This window comes from Ranitomeya imitator, chromosome 2, assembly GCF_032444005.1.
Source record: "Ranitomeya imitator isolate aRanImi1 chromosome 2, aRanImi1.pri, whole genome shotgun sequence".
NCBI classification, from domain to species: domain Eukaryota; kingdom Metazoa; phylum Chordata; class Amphibia; order Anura; family Dendrobatidae; genus Ranitomeya; species Ranitomeya imitator.
The window spans coordinates 584,619,856-584,638,941 of NC_091283.1; the positions used below are offsets into that span (position 1 = coordinate 584,619,856).

Sequence of the window (19,086 nt, forward strand, 5' to 3'; positions counted from 1 at the left end):
TTTATTTTTCAACAGGACAATGACCCCAAACACACCTGCTGGCTGTGTAAGGGTTATTTGACCAAGAAGGAGAGTAATGGGGTGCTACGCCAGATGACCTGGCCTCCACAGTCACCAGACCTGAACCCACTCGAGATGGTTTGGGTTGAGCTGGACCACAGAGTGAAGGCAAAAGGGCCAACAAGTGCTAAGCATCTCTGGGAACTCCTTCAAGATTGTTGGAAGACCATTCCCGGTGACTACCTCTTGAAGCTCATCCAGTGAATGCCAAGAGTGTGCATAGCAGTCATCAAAGCAAAAGGTGGGTACTTTGAAGAACCTAGAATATAAGACATAATTTCAGTTGTTTCACACTTTTTTGTTAAGTATATAATTCCACATGTGTTAATTCATAGTTTTGATGCCTTCAGGGTGAATGTACAATTTGCATAGTCATGAAAATACAGAAAAATCTTTAAATGAGAAGGTGTGTCCAAACTTTTGGTCTGTACTGTATATATATACATAGTGTATATATATATATATATATATATATATATATAGTGTATTAACATAAGTATTAGATACACTGCCAACTTTGCAAGTTTTCAAGTTTTCCCAACTACAAAGAATGGAGAAGTCTGTATTTTTCTAGTAGGTACACTTCAACTGTGAGAAACAGAATCTTAAAAATTAAATACAGAAAATCACATTGTAACTTTTTTCCATAATTAAATTGCCCTCCTTCTCTGCATTCATTACCTGTACTAATTGCACCTGTTTGAACACATTACCTGCATAAAAGACACCTGTCTACACACTCCATTAATCACACTCCAACCTCTCCACCATGGCCAAGACATCAGTCTAAGGACACAAGGGACAAAATTATAGACCTGCACAAGGCTGGGATGGGCTACAGGACAATAGGCAAGCAGTTTGGTGAGAAGGCAACAACTGTTGGCATAATTAGAAAATGGAATAGCTTTGTAAGAAGCATTTCAAGGTCCTGGAGTGGCCTAGCCAGTCTCCAGACCTGAACCCAATAGAAAATCTTTGGATGGAGCTGAAGAACTACAGGAAACGTTTTTAATTGCAAAGATTTTTATACCAAAACTGAAGTTCTGTTTTTCAATCGTATCAAATACTTATTTCTTGCAATAAAATGCAAATTAATTATGTAAAAAATCATACAATGTGATTTTCTGGATTTTTTTAAGATTCTGTCTCTCACAGTTGAAGGATAGCTACTATTAAAATTACAGACCTCTTTATTAACTTTGTAGGTGGGAAAACTTGCAAAATCAGCAGTGTATCAAATACTTACTTTCCCCACTGTGTATGTGTGTATATGTATATATATATATATATATATATATATATATATACAGTATATATATATATATATATATATATATATATATATATATATATAATATAGCAGGCTGTTCAATCACTGTATGCAAATAGATGTGCAAGCAGACATATATTCTATGTATCTCATCTCATTAGGACAAAGCTTGGACAGTCCCCATTCAACTGGAATAGTAGCTAGATAACACGCTAAGTTTTTATTATTGGAAGACTAGACCAACAAGTGTTTTTTATTTCTGCCACGAGTACTATTCACCTATTGATATCAAAAGGTTATCTCTGTAATGCATGGAGTAGAATGGTCCTCAAAAGGAAGACAGTTTTGGGGGAACCTCAATTTGGATTATAAAGAGATGAGCAGTGGTCTATCCCTTAAATTTGCTTCATCCATAGTAATATAACGTCCCTTGGCAGCCACAAAGACCAATAGAAACCTCCAGATTTTTTTTGGTCTCCTTTCTTGAGAGTTTTACTAACTTTATTTTCTTTTACTTTTGATTCCTTAAGCCATTCCCTATTGGTCAGTGATTGTTTGTGTGAAAATCATTCAGAAAACAGAACTTTCAACTCTCCAGGTCATATTCATACTCACCACATTGATAGTCATCAGATTCTCAATACGTAAGTTGGGCTGGACAACAAACATCTCTACTTTTGGAGAAATCTGGACTAATAACTGGTTGGACTTGAAAGTGACTATAGGTGTTTGGCTAAGAACAATATTTATCTTCACAGGAAGAGATTTGGGGTACTTCAAATTGATCTAAAATAAATAATATACATTACAGATACAACTTCACAATATAAATGTACAAAAATAAGTATTGCTAAGTCAATGTGGTTGTCCATGTGAACAGTCGCTTTTTTAAACACAGATGCCAAGAAAACCATAGGGTGTCTTGCTGTTGGTTCTAGCAATTAATTGCAATCGCTGTAGAAATTCAGGAGCTGGAGTGAGATTTAAAATTTCATTACAGGAGGAATTTCCACCCTTCATGTCATGTGTTTTTTTTATTTATGCACTTCGGGTTGTTTTTTCTCCCTTCTGCCAAGAGTTATAACTTTTGTATTTATTTTTTTGTGGTCATAACCAGGCCAAGTTGTAGTTTTGAATGACGCCATTCATTTTCCAATACAAAAAACTAAAAGTTGGGGAAAAAATCCAAGTTTGGTAATATGGTGAAAAAAACCAATGATTCTACTACAGTTTTTTGGGTTTTAGTTTCACAGCGTTCATTGTTCTATACAAATAACCCTACAACATGATTTCACAGGTCAGTGGATTACCATGCTTACAAACAATATATATATATTTATATTTATTTATATATATTTTTATGTATTTCTTATCTTGTAATATATATATATACACTGCTCAAAAAAATAAAGGGAACACTTAAGCAACAGAATATAACTCCAAGTAAATCAAACTTCTGTGAAATCAAACTGTCCACTTAGGAAGCAACACTGTTTGACTAACAATTTCACATGCTGTTGTGCAAATGGAATAGACAACACATGGAAATTATTGGCAATTATCAAGACACACTCAATAAAGGGGTGGTTCTGCAGGTGGGGACCACAGACCACATCTCAGTATCAATGCTTTCTGGCTGATGTTTTGGTCACTTTTGAATGTTGGTTGTGCTTTCACACTCATGGTAGCATGAGACGGACTCTACAACCCACAAAAGTGGCTCATCCAGGATGGCACATCAATGTGAGCTGTGGCAAGAAGGTTTGCTGCATCTGTCAGCGTAGTGTCCAGAGGCTGGAGGCGCTACCAGGAGACATGCCAGTACACCAGGAGACGTGGAAGGGGCCGTAGCAGGGCACTTAAACCATCCTCATGGATTCGGTTTCTAACCATTTGTGCAGACACATGCACTTTTGTGGCCTGCTGGAGGTCATTTTGCAGGGCTCTGGCAGTGCTCCTCCTGTTCCTCCTTTGCACAAAAGCTGAGGTAGTGGTCCTGCTGCTGCGTTGTTGCCCTCCTATAGCCCCTTCCACGTCTCCTGGTGTACTGGCCTGTCTACTGGTAGCACCTCCAGCCTCTGGACACTACGCTGACAGACACAGCAAACCTTCTTGCCACATCTCGCATTGGTCCCCACCTGCAGAACCACTTCTTTATTGGGCATGTCTTGATAATTGCCAATAATTTCCATCTTTTGTCTATTCCACATGCACAACAGCATGCAAAATTCATTGTCAAACAGTGTTGCTTCCTAAGTGGACAGTTTGATTTCACAGAAGTTTGATTTACTTGGAGTTATATTCCGTTGTTTAAGTGTTCCCTTCATTTTTTTGAGCAGTGTATATAAAAAGAAGAATTAGAGCAGCACAAACAGACAAAAACAGAAAGAAGAAAAATCGGGTGCAAAGCTCCCTCAGGCACAGACCAAACCTCAAATGTCGAAAACCAAAAATCGGAGGCAACACATCATGCTCAGTGAAAATAGAGCTACTTTTATTTAGCCCATGTCAGCGATGTTTCAATCCACAAAGATGTGAACCTTTTTCAGACTTTTGTATTTTTATTTTTCTTATTTTTACCTTACTTAGTTTTTGATCAAAATGTAATTTTCCTATGAAAAACAGCCCCAGGCAGTCATGGGAACATTCAGTACGTCCCCAGTTGCAGGGCCAGTTCCAGGTTTTCTTGGGCAAAAGAGTTTCAGTGGGCTACTTTAACACATACCACAATACATGATGCACAGATACGGTAGAGAAATATAGGTATAGTACAGTGCCAAAGATTTCAATTACTTCTTACATTACATGAGTGATATCTATTGTAAATTCTACAATAGCTCAGACAGTATATTCCCCCATACAGTATTATGGGCACCACATAGCACTCCATACAGAATAATGTACCCCACATATTGTGCCATACAGTATAATGGACCTCATATAATGCTCCATACAGAATAATGAGCACCATATATTGCACTATACAATATTATGGGCACCACATAGTGCTCCATACAGAATAATGAGCCCCATATAATGCTCCATACAGACTAATGAGCTACATATATTGCTCCATACAGTATAGGGTTGGGCTCAAAAGTTTACATAACCGGCATAATTTTTCCTTTCTTGGCCTTTTTTCAGAGAATATGAATGATAATACCAAAACTTTTTCTTCATTCATGGTTAGTGGTTGGGTGAAGCCATTTATTGTCAAACTGCTGTGTTTTCTCTTTTAAAATCATAATAAGAACCCAAAACATCCATATGACCCTGATCAAAAGTTCACAGACCCTAGTGATTTTGGCCCGATAACATGCACAGAAGTTGACACAAATGGGTTTGAATGGCTACTGAAGGTAACATCCTCACCTGTGACCTGCTTGCTCCATACAGTATAATGAGCCCCATATATTGCGCTATACATAATGTGTCCCATATAATGTTCCATACAGTATATGATGGGCCCCATTTAATGCTCTGTACAGAATGGACTCCATATAATGCTCCAGTATATGATGAGCCACATATATAATGGGCCCCATATAAATCTCCATTCAGTATAGGATAGGCACATACTGTATAATGAGCCCCATATATTGCTTCATACAGTATAATGAGTCCCGTATAATGCTCCATACAGTATAAGATTGGCCCCCTATAATGATCCATACAGAATAGGCGCCATATAATGCTTCATATATAATGGGCCCATATAATGCTCCAGATATAATGGGCCCCATATGATGCTCCATATATAATTGGCCCCATATGATGATCCAGTATATGAAGGGCCCCATATATGATGCTCCAGTGTATAATGGGCCCCATGTATAATTCTCCAGTGTATGATGAGCCCCATATAATGATCCATATATAATAGGCCCTATATATGCCGCTCCAGTGTATGATAGGCCATATATAATTTTCCAAATATAATGGGCCCCATATATGATGCTCCAGTGTATGATGGGCCCATATAATGCTCCATATATCTAAACATTAAAAAAATTAAATGCTCACCTCTCTTCGCTGGCTGCTGCTCTGCTCCAGACTCCTCAGCGTTGGCATCTTCCAGCTCTCTGCACTGACTGTTCAGGCAGAGGGCACACAGTAGTGACACCATCATGCCCTCTGACCTAAATGTCACAGTCAGAAGACGTGGAAGATGCCAAAGAGGTGAAATAGGGAAAGGTAAGTATTACAAGTGCTGGGGCCCTGATCAAGCGTAAGGGCCCACTCGCGGGCACTGGCACTGGCACAGGCACTGGCACTGGCACTGGCCTGCTCAGGGCCCCAGCACTTGTCCGAGTGTGCCGGATGCTGACGCCAGCCATGCCCAGTTGCCATGGCAGGCCATTGGTACTCTGACATTGCATTGTAGGGTCCAATGAGAGCTAATGCATGTATCGCACTATTTAAATACCAATATCTGTGATTGACAATTTTTATGGTTGAATAGCAGTGATCAGAGAAAGCTACAGTTGGTGCTAATAAAGGAAGGAGCCATCTACTGTATGTAACAGCATCTCCAAGATACGTCATGGACCCTGCTCCTGAGCGCACTTCCGACACCAGCACCTGACGTGTTAAGTACTATTATATCACATATCAAGAAGGGGTTAAGCATTATGTAGGTGTTTTTAAAATGCACAGATATGCCAGGGTACTCCAGTGTAAAAGTTCTCTTTGTAGCCACTTTCCACACAAGTAAATGATGATTCTGAACAGAAGACCACTTAGAAAATTTATAAATGGGTTTACTAAAGCATATAATCCCTTAAAGCAAGCCTAACCAGAAACCAAGTAAATGTCTTTAAAACAGGGATTCACAAGATTATAAATGACTTTTTTTAAAGTGAATAAAGTTTTGACATTTGTAAATACATAGCTTTGACCTTAGGTGATGCTCACATGTCCAGTAATCATCAGAATGGATCTCGTAGAAAAAAGTTATGCATACACAACTTTTTTTTTGTCTGGCTAAAAGAAACTGATTTCAACTGGATCTGTTTTTTTAACATTGAATTCTATAGAAAACTGATCAGTTAAATAGCCATCCATTTTGTTTCATTGGAAACTGATCCAGTAAGCAAAAAAAAACCATGTGAACATATCCTTACTCAATTCTCATTGATATATAATGTCTGTATTTTAAATCATCTTCTAGAAGGGGCGGATTGTTTTCACGCAAACATTTAATTCTATGCTATCACGTTGTTGAGAATTCAGGAAGCCAACGGTAATGTAAAAAAAATAATATTCATAATAAATATATATGTATATCTGCATAATAAATATACCTCAGAGATATAAGATCCCAGGACAGATGTTTTCATGTAACTACCGACCATCGCCTACAGAAAAATAAACCAAAATGATTATTGGGTCAAGGCACAGGTAACTTACAAGACATTATATCAATTCAATCAAAATGTATGTTAAACACACATTTTATATATATATATATATATATATATATATATATATATATATATATATATATATATATACAGTATATAATAGCAAAAAAAGGGGAAGCAGTACAAAAATTCAAAAAAGGTGATCTTTAATGCCCTATGACGTGGCAACATTTCGGATATACAATCCTTTCTCAGGGCTTGAGAAAGGATTATATATCTGAAACGTTGCCACGTCATAGGGGATTAAAGATCACCTTTTTTGGATTTTTGTGCTGTTTCCTCTTTTTTTACTATTATCATAAGGAGCCTCTTGATTGCTGGTTGGGGATGCTTGCACACTGTTAAGGTATTTTCTGGTGCTGTTCCTATTTTTTCAACTATATATACACTGCATATATATCTTTTTTTTTTCTTTTACACAAAATCTAGTCTTCATATTTTTTCGTATGTTGTTTCTAATTACAATGTCTGGCCAGAAATGTATGCAGTCACTATCATAGGGCTACTACAATAAAAGGTAACATTCCTGTTACAAAGCTAAAGGCAATTTGTAACACAAGATACACCAATGACCAAATGCAAAGGGGTCAGCTCAGGTCCACCTTAATTTTCCCCTCTCGTGGGTTAATTATTCACTAGATCATGACTAGTCACTTCATACTTGGAACTTACTATACAATTTAGCCTACATGATAATTCATCTGAAAATATTTTAGCAGTCTTGTAAGTGATTGCATCAACATTTAGGAACAAAGGTAGAGGAAGTCAATAATATGAAAAGTCTAAAGAACTATATGTGTGACCATCCCCTCCTTACCCCAACCATTTTTGTTGGAACTGAGTTATTAAGCAGGTCAAAACTTAAAGCTGTACAGTATGTCCCATACATAAAACAGATTTAGGTAACTGATATAAAGATTTTTATCAGCACGTACTGAGGCAGATGAGATTTCGAAATTGAAGCCTTCTGAGGTCTGAAATGCTGTAAACAGAGACATGAAGAAGTCTTGTGAAAAGCCCATGTTGACCATTGAGTTCTGGTCTCCAGCTCCAGGTGGCAGTGTGAATTCATGCTCTCCGGTTGGGAGGTCAACAACTTTCTTATGCACGGTGTATTCCACCTAATCAAACCACAAATGAATGTACAGATGAAAAAATGACATTATATTTATATTTTTCTTTATCTTAATTTCTGATGTTAGCTCATATATTATATTACTGAATGTATTGACCATGGTTGGATTGGTTCACCAGACGATTCTCATTTGGACCTAGGTTCCTGCAGAGTAACATACTGTAAAGGTTCAGCAGAAGAAAACCCCATTGCAAGCTAACTCTGGAGCCAACCATTTGCCACTAGAGTATATTTTTACAAGTATAATTACTGATAAGTTATAACCTATTAGGCCATACTTTATGATTTTTGCACAATAGATTTATGAAGCAATACAAGCAGCTTCATAGTGATTCCTAAAATCATTTACTTATGGTGGGCTCTAAAAAAGGACCCTAATCCAACATGGCTAGTGGCATAGGAAGATAAATTCCGGTTGTCATAAGGTGGTCTACTGGATTCTGTGCATTTTGGGGTTATTGCTTGGGCCAATTCTAGCTTGACTGTATGATTGTGAGATCACCAGTACTGTAGGAAGGAGATATGCTCCCTTAGATTATGACATTTTCCATTGTTAATTAGAGCATGGGCATACCCTATTACTATTACAATAGTATATGGGTTTGTTGTGTTGACTCAATATTGAATTGATAATGATTTTGGAAATATATTATTGGATTAGAATGATATAAAGGCATAAAAAATATGCAGGCATTGGAGCCATCAATTCCATGTGTTTACATCAGCAGCACTATAAGCATGTAATATATGACCCCAGCATTGTCGGGTGCCATACGATACGTGGTGGTGATGCCAAGGCTGTGGATAATAATCCGCTATTGTGGTGACTTGCTCTTGTACAACACTTTATTGTACTGCTGATGGAAACAAGACCTGGTGGGAAATGGTGACAGAAATTACATGGGATTTTTAATAGGACGTATACTACATTCTGTTTCTTTTAGCCAATTGGAGCAAGTAGGAAATGCCTTTAAATCAAAAATTGGCAGAACTATAAATCACATTATATCTTGTGAAGTAACACGGCAACTTACATTCATATCCATGTCCATGTAGTCATTGTTCACTACAGGTGGGCTGGGCATCATGTATTGCATGCCAAGGTCATTGCCAATAGTCTTTGCACCTTAAAAGATAGAATACAAGGGCAATGTATGAGTCAGCCAAGTGGGGATGCAGTTTTCGCATTGGTGGTTTAATACAATCTTTTTGTACTGTTCCCTCCCATACTGTGCTACTCACCTACAAGCAGCCCAAGATCGGCATTCAAGCCCAGGAATACATTTGAAACAGATAAACAAAGCTGTACAGAAATAAAAAGAAAGATATGTTTATCGTGTCCTAGGTAAAATGACTGGATTAGTTACAAAAACAAATTTAGATTACAATTTTATAGCTCTACATATTCTGCTTTGCAGTTTGTTAAAGAGAATGGGGCTGATACATTAACGCTTTTATGCCAGAAAACTGAAATTCCACAAAATTTATAGACAACGCAGACTCAGAGCTTGGGAGGAATCGGAATGGGACGTGTCCACTCCCACCTGTCCGATTAATTAAAAATGCCAGCATTTTGTATGCCAAAAATAATATTCCAGTCTATCGTTTCTGGCGCAGCGCATGGAAGGGAATTCCACTCAAAAGATGCACAGAATTCATTAAATGGCTTTCGCCTCTTAATTAATTCAGCGCTTTGTACTCCAGCAAGACTGGCATAGCATAAACGAGCACTAGACCAGTCTTAATGAATTGCGTAAGAAGAAAATACCTATTTTATCATTTTTTATGTTGAAACATGTTTTTAAATAATTTTTGCTGGTTTTTTTTTTTATTTGTATTATCATTCTATAAAAAATAATCCTGTACTGTAATCTTTCCCTTTTGACAAATAATTAGTAGACATTTCCTGTTCTGTAGAGATTGCTTCTCAGTAGTCATCTCATTATCATGATAAGCAGGTTTTCAATTAAAGTTAACACCTATTCACAAAAAGTATTTACGATAATACCCAACTTTACCTTATCCCCTTCCCTGCACAGTGACCTCGGCGCAGAGCACAGAGCATGCTTAGAAAACTCTCCCATAGAATTCAATGAACATCTTCAGTGAATTGTTTCCTATGGTCCATGTGGCTGCGGTAAATTATATCTCTGAATGCTTTTAACAGCAGTTCAGGTAAGATGCCAGTCACCATAATCATGTACAAGAAAATAGAAAAAAAACTACAATGAAAAAGTAGATGGTTTAAATTAGCAAAAAAATAGTGACTACATTCCTTTCAAACATAAGGATGAATGACCTCGGGGAGATCAAAACATCCAACACCGCGGAGCCACCATCACGTGTTTCTCAACGCAGTGATCCAGAACACTGCCCCCATCCCTTATGGGAAATAAGCAAAGGCATGTAGAAAAGCCACGGAGACACCATCACGTGTTTCTCAACGCAAGCAATAAATAGCCAGGTCTTTCACCGGGAAGGAACAACCACGGGAAGGGCAGCATCCAAAAAGGAAAACCACCTATGCCAAAACATGGTATCCATCCACAGACAACTGTTTCACGGTATTTGCCCCTCATCAGTGTGGAGTAGGAAACTGGCTATTAGGAACAGTGCCTAGTAAAAGGACTATAAACATAAGGATGAATGATCTCGGTGAGATCAAAACATCCAACACCGCGGAGACACCATCACGTGTTTCTCAACGCAGTGATCCAGAACACTGCTCCCACCCCTTATGGGAAACATGCAAATGCATGTAGGTGGATTCCTTTATGGATGCTGCCCTTCCCGTGGTTGTTCCTTCACGGTGCATTTGCATATTTCCCATAAGGGATGGGGACAGTGTTCTGGATCACTGCGTTGAGAAACACGTGATGGTGTCTCCGCGGTGTTGGATGTTTTGATCTCCCCGAGGTCATTCATCCTTATGTTTATAGTCATTTTACCAGGCACTGCTCCTAATAGCCAGTTTCCTACTCCACACGGATGAGGGGCAAATACCCCGAAACAGCTGTCTGTGGATGGATACCATGTTTTGGCATAGGTGGTTTTCCTTTTGGATGCTGCCCTTCCCGTGGTTGTTCCTTCCCAGTGAAAGACCTGGCTATTTATTGCTTGCGTTGAGAAACACATGATGGTGTCTCCGCGGCTTTTCTACATGCATTTACATTCCTTTCAAAGACATGTAGATCTTTAAAGGCAAAAAATTAAAACAGACTGTAATCTGCACTTACCCTGTCACTTAGAATGGCTTGTATATGTCCTTTAATTGTGTCAACTATTCCTGGAATTAAACTAGGGAAAAGAAAACTAATGAGTTAATTACTGTAAAGAAAATTATATACGTTGAAAAAACATAGGTCCATCAAGTTCAACTTTACTGAATTAATTATCAATTATTTATCATTAGATTATTTATAACCCACAATGCCATGTTTATTATTAAAGCATATAACACTTTTTTAAATGCTGATATAGTGTCTACCATTACAACTTCTAGTGGTCTGACTGCTGTAAGTATAAAGAACCCTTTCCTATTTAGATGCTGTAATCGCCTTTGTTCCATATGTAATCGATGTCCACTGGTCCTTTGCTAAGTCCGTGGAAGAAATAAAAGATCTGCCAGTTCTTTCTATATATATATATATGAATTCTATTTCTAATGTATATTCTGAAAGCAGGAAAAATAGAAAGCAGTATCTGACCGAGGTGGTTTACTACAGTGAGTGTCTGTATAAAGAGTGAGGTCGAGAGTTGGCGCTGGCGTTGGAGTTAGAAAGACAACCAGTGAGAGTGGATACATGGCAAATATTATTAATGCCAGCACCACATCCACATGGACTAAGATGGCGCTGTGTAGGGTGCTGCAATGAAGGTGCTATTCTGCTTTCTGTTATTTGGTTTGGGGTTTTTGGGCCAGGTCTTTACTGCTCATGGAGAGGCCATCAATGTTATACCCCAGAACTTGGCACATCCTGAAACTCCTCAGCTTCCTATAAGATCTTTTTTTATGTAAATTTATAACATTCTAATTGGGCAACCTTTTATTTATTTGAAAAAGCAAACATCCACCCAGTTGGTTAAAACTAAAATTTGCTTACTGGCTTAACTTTAAAATAGAGGGGCGCAGAGAAAAAGAAAAACTTATAGAATCATTGTAAAAGCACCAATTGGAGAATATACAAGGCTAAAATTAAAATATCCAGGGAAAGGTCCTCGTTAAACAGTCTACATAGAAAAAAAATATTCAGACTGCTCCAGTTCACCAACTCTACTGCCCTTATCTCACATAGCCTCGAGAATTTTGAACAATTTGTCTTAAGACTATGGTGTCTGTACCGTACTCCTCCTGTAGTGATCTGTATGCCTCCTAATAAAGACTTGCAAGCAGAAACTTCAAGAATAGGGAATCCTTTGGCTGTCCTCATGACCTTCAGTTCTGCCATTACTCCAGCTCCTGCTTTGATAGCAATTTCTCCAACAACGACTCTGGTAAAATGAAAAAAAAAAAAGAACATACCTAAGAGTAGTACAATATTACAAGTGATAATGTAAGACATATATTTAGGTGGTTTGTATTTTTTATTGGAAACTTTTAGGTTTAGATGGCTGCCAGCTCAATGAATTTGTGAAATGCCTACAGTAGATGAGGTTTGTCACTGTACAGATGTGTCATGCCCATAGAGCATGCCCAACCTATCACCACACAAGAAATCAAATAAAGCCTAAGTCCCGTTTACCACGTACATATTATTAAGAGATGTAAGAGGTGTGATAGGAACCAGATGTCTCCACCAATTGCTCCCCACCTCAATTATTCCTCTAGAATTACATGAAGAGACAGAAGGAGTGGATGTGGCCCACATCTAAAGATTCATGGTTAGTTCTCCAAGACTCCAAGATGCTCCTTATGTACAGTACAGACCAAAAGTTTGGACACACCTTTTCATTTAAAGATTTTTCTGTATTTTCATGACAATGAAAATTGTAAATTCACACTGAAGGCATCAAAACTATGAATTAACACATGTGGAATTATATACTTAACAAAAAAGTGTGAAACAACTGAAATTATGTCTTATATTCTAGGTTCTTCAAAGTAGCCACCTTTTGCTTTGATGACTGCTTTGCACACTCTTGGCATTCTCTTGATGAGCTTCAAGGGATAGTCACCGGGAATGGTTTTCACTTCACAGGTGTGCCCTGTCAGGTTTAATAAGTGGGATTTCTTGCCTTATAAATGGTGTTGGGACCATCAGTTGTGTTGTGCAGAAGTCTGGTGGATACACAGCTGATAGTCCTACTGAATAGACTGTTAGAATTTGTATTATGGCAAGAAAAAAGCAGCTAAGCAAAGAAAAACGAGTGGCCATCATTACTTTAAGAAATGAAGGTCAGTCAGTCCGAAAAGTTGGGAAAACTTTGTAAGTGTCTTCAAGTGCAGTGGCAAAAACCATCAAGTGCTACAAAGAAACTGGCTCACATGAGGACCGCCCCAGGAAAGGAAGACCAAGAGTCACCTCTGCTTCTGAGGATAAGTTTATCCGAGTCACCAGCCTCAGAAATCGCAGGTTAACAGCAGGTCAGATTAGAGACCAGGTCAATGCCACACAGAGTTCTAGCAGCAGACACTTCTCTACAACAAATTTGAGATCTTTGATTCCAACCACCGTGTCTTTGTGCGACGCAGAAAAGGTGAACAGATGGACTCTACATGCCTGGTTCCCATCGTAAAGCATGGAAGAGGAGGTGTGATGGTGTGGGGGTGCTTTGCTGGTGACACTGTTGGGGATTTATTCAAAATTGAAGGCATACTGAACCAGCATGGCTACCACAGCATCTTGCAGCGGCATGCTATTCCATCTGGTTTGCGTTTAGTTGGACCATCATTTATTTTTCAACAGGACAATGACCCCAAACACACCTCCAGGCTGTGAAAGGGCTATTTGACCAAGAAGGAGAGTGATGGGGTGCTATGCCAGATGACCTGGCCTCCACAGTCACCAGACCTGAACCCAATCGAGATGGTTTGGGGTGAGCTGGACCGCAGAGTGAAGGCAAAAGGGCCAACAAGTGCTAAGCATCTCTGGGAACTCCTTCAAGATTGTTGGAAGACCATTCCCGGTGACTACCTCTTGAAGCTCATCAAGAGAATGCCAAGAGTGTGCAAAGCAATCATCAAAGCAAAAGGTGACTACTTTGAAGAACCTAGAATATGAGACATATTTTCAGTTGTTTCACGCTTTATTGTTAAGTATAATTCCACATGTGTTAATTCATAGTTTTGATGCCTTCAGTGTGAATGTACAATTTTCATACTCATGAAAATACAGAAAAATCTTTAAATGAGAAGGTGTGTCCAAACTTTTGGTCTGTACTGTATATATGCAACAAAAAAAGGAAGCAAACTGTAAAAATATAAAATAAAAGGGAACAAACTTTTAATTTGCCAAGCGTGCATAAAAAGCAACGTTTCAGCACCAAAGAGCTTGAAAAGGCACTGGACTGGAGAATCTTCACAGCACGCAGTGTGTGCGCTGCGAGGATTCACAAGTCTGCAGTCAGTCACACAGAATGACTGCAGACTCGAACCCTAATGCAGGATAACCTCTTTAAATCTGATTTTGCAATTGAAAGGGAAAATTTTTACTTAGAAACTATAAATTATTATATTAAGAAGGCTTCTCTTCTGCACAGTAAAAATGTGAACAATTTGCGAATATACTTTAATCAAGTGCTTTGCTTGCTGAGATTGAATAGAAACATTTTTATCCATCTAAAGCTGGAAACCTATCTTGATTATGTTCTGTTTACTTCTCTTTATCTGTTGGAGGAATAAGTGGGGAGTTTTTCAACACATGCAACAAACTTTTAACAATATTATAGGCCTCGTTGTGACCAGAGTGTCCCAAAAGAGTATCCTTTTCCATTTGCAAGGTTAGTATCCATTGGCTTACATCTTTTTTCAGTTTATTGGAAAGCATGGTCTTCTACACTTTGCTTTGTAGAGGGACATCGTAAAAAAGTATACATTTTTTTTTTAAAGTACTTTATAGGTTACCTGTCCCTGAACAGTAGCATACATCATGCACAACTCTCCATTGAAGGTGTTTATATCTTCTACATAGGCTTAATATAAAATGTGGACATAGTTTAGGTGCCCGGCTTATTACAGGAGACGACTGCATTGTGTGTATATACTGAGTGATTCGATACGACAATATGGCCCTCAAATCACAAAAGGTTATATTACATCCCTGATTAAAATGTCAATGTAATTTGTAATATTAAACACAAGGCGGCACCATTGCATTATATTTTTGACATGGAAACCTGGCTGTAATAGGGCAGCCTTGGTTTTCTTCTTCTTGGTGGTTCTGACAAGACAAAACATGTTGTATTTTCCTGCATTCTTGGTGTATTACAGCATTGTATAAAAAAATATTTAGAATTGCGAGTCCTCAGTGGTTGATACCTTTTAATGGTTAACTGAAAAGATGGTAACAAATTGCAAGCTTTCGAGACTACACAGGTCTCTTCATCAGGCAAAGACTAAAAGAAATTCTGGAGAATCACATATTTATGCACAAAACATCAAAGAAAAGAAAGAAAAAACATGGATAAGCCAGGTGACATGAAGCAGAATTACCATGGGTGATAAAGTTATGTCCATAAATATTGGACCAGTTCTTATGCCTGATGAAGAGACCTGTGTAGTCTCGAAAGCTTGCAATTTATTACCATCTTTTCAGATAGCCATTAAAAGGTATCAACCACTGAGGACTCTCAATTCTAAATATTTTTCTATCCACTGGCTAACACGGTACCAAGATATATTTCTTTCCTGTATCAGCATTGTATAAAACATCAACATGATTTTTATGAATAGTGGAGCTTAGCTACTTACAGTCTTGCACTGATGTGTAGATTAGTGTCTATGGAAACTTGTACTCCAGTACGTGGCATAAACTTCACATTGATTTCTGGAAGCTGGACATTATGTATTTTTATCCTGTATTTGTATGAGAAATTCAACAAGGGATAAATCATAAAATAAATAATCATCCACTTTTTTTTAAGACTTTTATAGATGAGTTGTTTTTGTAAATCACAGCATGGAGACATGTTATATGGTTGCAGTTCACATCTAATGAAACTTTATGAGCAAAACTGATACACAGTGTTATGCCCAGTAGAGCGTTAGTTTTATGCAGGATGTATCTTTAAAGGAAACCTGTCATGTCCCCAAATACAATGAACCTGTAGATATAGGGTAATCTGCAGAATGACAGCGTTCCAAAGATGTCCGTCCTCCTTACTGAAAGTGCGGCTACTGGTAGACTATTAACTTTATTCCTCCAGGGAGCCGCCGGCTTTCAGTTATAGAGAAGCGCACAGACCAGCTACAGTCACCACTCACAGCATGGTGAGCTGCGGCGGTCAGTATGCCCCGGCACTTTGACAGCTCAATCTGCAGCGCATCTGTGCAGAATGAGCTGTCAATCAAAATACCTAGGCGTGCTTACAGTCACCAGCCTCTGTGTACTGAACAATGACTTTAGCTGATCCAGGCACATTTCAGGACATGACCTGTTCCTTTTAAGATCCAGCTGAAACAGGAACCACAAAAGGTATCTCTCATAGACAGACCAGGTGTTTTTCCCAATGGGAAAAATGTGTAAGTGAAATTCTAGGATTGTACATCCAAGACCAAAATGCTGGAGATCTTATAACGATGAAAGATGAAAAGCCAGACAAAGTATGGTCCTCCATTTTGCCACCTGCAATGAGGTTTTTTTTTGTTTTTTTAAGCGCTTGACGCCAAATCACGGATTTTAAAAAATAACTTTGATAGTATCTGCATATCAAACTTACCATTAAATAGTAAAGTTGTTTAATGCACGTTACACATTATTCAATTTGTGTTAATATGAAATTATCTGGAGATACAGTGGGGCAAAAAAGTATTTAGTCAGTCAGCAATAGTGCAAGTTCCACCACTTAAAAAGATGAGAGGCGTCTGTAATTTACATCATAGGTAGACCTCAACTATGGGAGACAAACTGAGAAAAAAAAATCCAGAAAATCACATTGTCTGTTTTTTTATCATTTTTTTTGCATATTATGGTGGAAAATAAGTATTTGGTCAGAAACAAACAATCAAGATTTCTGGCTCTCACAGACCTGTAACTTCTTCTTTAAGAGTCTCCTCTTTCCTCCACTCATTACCTGTAGTAATGGCACCTGTTTAAACTTGTTATCAGTATAAAAAGACACCTGTGCACACCCTCAAACAGTCTGACTCCAAACTCCACTATGGTGAAGACCAAAGAGCTGTCAAAGGACACCAGAAACAAAATTGTAGCCCTGCACCAGGCTCGGAAGACTGAATCTGCAATAGCCAACCAGCTTGGAGTGAAGAAATCAACAGTGGGAGCAATAATTAGAAAATGGAAGACATACAAGACCACTAATAATCTCCCTCGATCTGGGGCTCCACGCAAAATCCCACCCCATGGGGTCAGAATGATCACAAGAACGGTGAGCAAAAATCCCAGAACCACGCGGGGGGACCTAGTGAATGAACTGCAGAGAGCTGGGACCAATGTAACAAGGCCTATCATAAGTAACACACTACGCCACCATGGACTCAGATCCTGCAGTGCCAGACGTGTCCCACTGCTTAAGCCAGTACATGTCCGGGCCCGTCTGAAGTTTGCTAGAGAGCATTTGGATGATCCAGAGGAGTTTTGGGAGAATGTCCTATGGTCTGCTGAAACCAAACTGGAACTGTTTGGTAGAAACACAACTTGTCGTGTTTGGAGGAAAAAGAATACTGAGTTGCATCCATCAAACACCGTACCTACTGTAAAGCATGGTGGTGGAAACATCATGCTTTGGGGCTGTTTCTCTGCAAAGGGGCCAGGACGACTGATCCGGGTACATGAAAGAATAAATGGGGCCATGTATCGTGAGATTTTGAGTGCAAACCTCCTTCCATCAGCAAGGGCATTGAAGATGAAACGTGGCTGGGTCTTTCAACATGACAATGATCCAAAGCACACCGCCAGGGCAACGAAGGAGTGGCTTCGTAAGAAGCATTTCAAGGTCCTGGAGTGGCCTAGCCAGTCTCCAGATCTCAACCCTATAGAAAACCTTTGGAGGGAGTTGAAAGTCCGTGTTGCCAAGCAAAAAGCCAAAAACATCACTGCTCTAGAGGAGATCTGCATGGAGGAATGGGCCAACATACCAACAACAGTGTGTGGCAACCTTGTGAAGACTTACAGAAAACATTTGACCTCTGTCATTGCCAACAAAGGATATATTACAAAGTATTGAGATGAAATTTTGTTTCTGACCAAATACTTATTTTCCACCATAATATGCAAATAAAATGTTAAAAAAACAGACAATGTGATTTTCTGGATTTTTTTTTCTCAGTTTGTCTCCCATAGTTGAGGTCTACCTATGATGTAAATTACAGACGCCTCTCATCTTTTTAAGTGGTGGAACTTGCACTATTGCTGACTGGCTAAATACTTTTTTGCCCCACTGTATACAGTAAATACATATAATACATACCCTACTAGGTTAAGGACATTGCCTACAAGTGATTGTCCAATGCCAAGTAGGCCTCCATTTCCAAACAGTCCTGTCTCTTTCTTCTCTATAAGTGATGGAATTGGTATGAGTCCAAATGCATTTTGGAAAGATCTTCTTTGGGTCTGACAAGCTGTAAACAAGAAAAAAAAAGGTTTATTATACCCTAAAAACAATTACATCAGAATAGTGTTAGTATGGATTTTTCCAACAAGTACATTTATCACCCCCTGTTATTGTTAGGGTAAATCGCTGGGGTTGAATCAATTGTAAGAATGGGTGTCCCTGAAACCCTTTTGGGGATGGTTTAGTAATGTGCATGGGATCACACATTCATCATCTGTCCTACGGAAAAAAGCTAGGTATATTTAGTGGGAAAACCCCTTTAATTACATTAAGGGCCTGTCCATTATAGTCATGGTGAATTACAGCAATGGACTACCTATTTAACATTTAAGAACTGATTCTTCAGACCTTTGAAGAATAGTGAAAAGAACAACTATGAACAGTATCAGGATGACCAAAAGCCTCATGAAGATCCCCGCATCAGGTTCCCTATAAATGTTATCAATTAGGGTAGTGGGGTAAGGGAATAA

The 19,086-nt window shown here is 38.6% G+C and overlaps 1 protein-coding gene across 1 annotated transcript in view; it reads right to left on the reverse strand.

Annotated features, from left to right (window-relative positions):
- The window catches only part of BPIFB2 (BPI fold containing family B member 2), a 34,756-nt gene that overhangs the window by 6,187 nt on the left and 9,483 nt on the right, over positions 1–19,086 (reverse strand). Inside the window, exons 3-11 of the mRNA XM_069752267.1 lie at positions 18,473–18,623; positions 15,798–15,902; positions 12,230–12,379; positions 11,125–11,185; positions 9,131–9,191; positions 8,923–9,014; positions 7,689–7,874; positions 6,634–6,687; positions 1,946–2,116 (exon numbers count right to left, since the gene is read on the reverse strand). Of these exons, the coding sequence (XP_069608368.1) occupies positions 1,946–2,116; positions 6,634–6,687; positions 7,689–7,874; positions 8,923–9,014; positions 9,131–9,191; positions 11,125–11,185; positions 12,230–12,379; positions 15,798–15,902; positions 18,473–18,623 (1,031 nt within the window). The remainder of the gene's footprint in view (positions 1–1,945; positions 2,117–6,633; positions 6,688–7,688; positions 7,875–8,922; positions 9,015–9,130; positions 9,192–11,124; positions 11,186–12,229; positions 12,380–15,797; positions 15,903–18,472; positions 18,624–19,086) is intronic.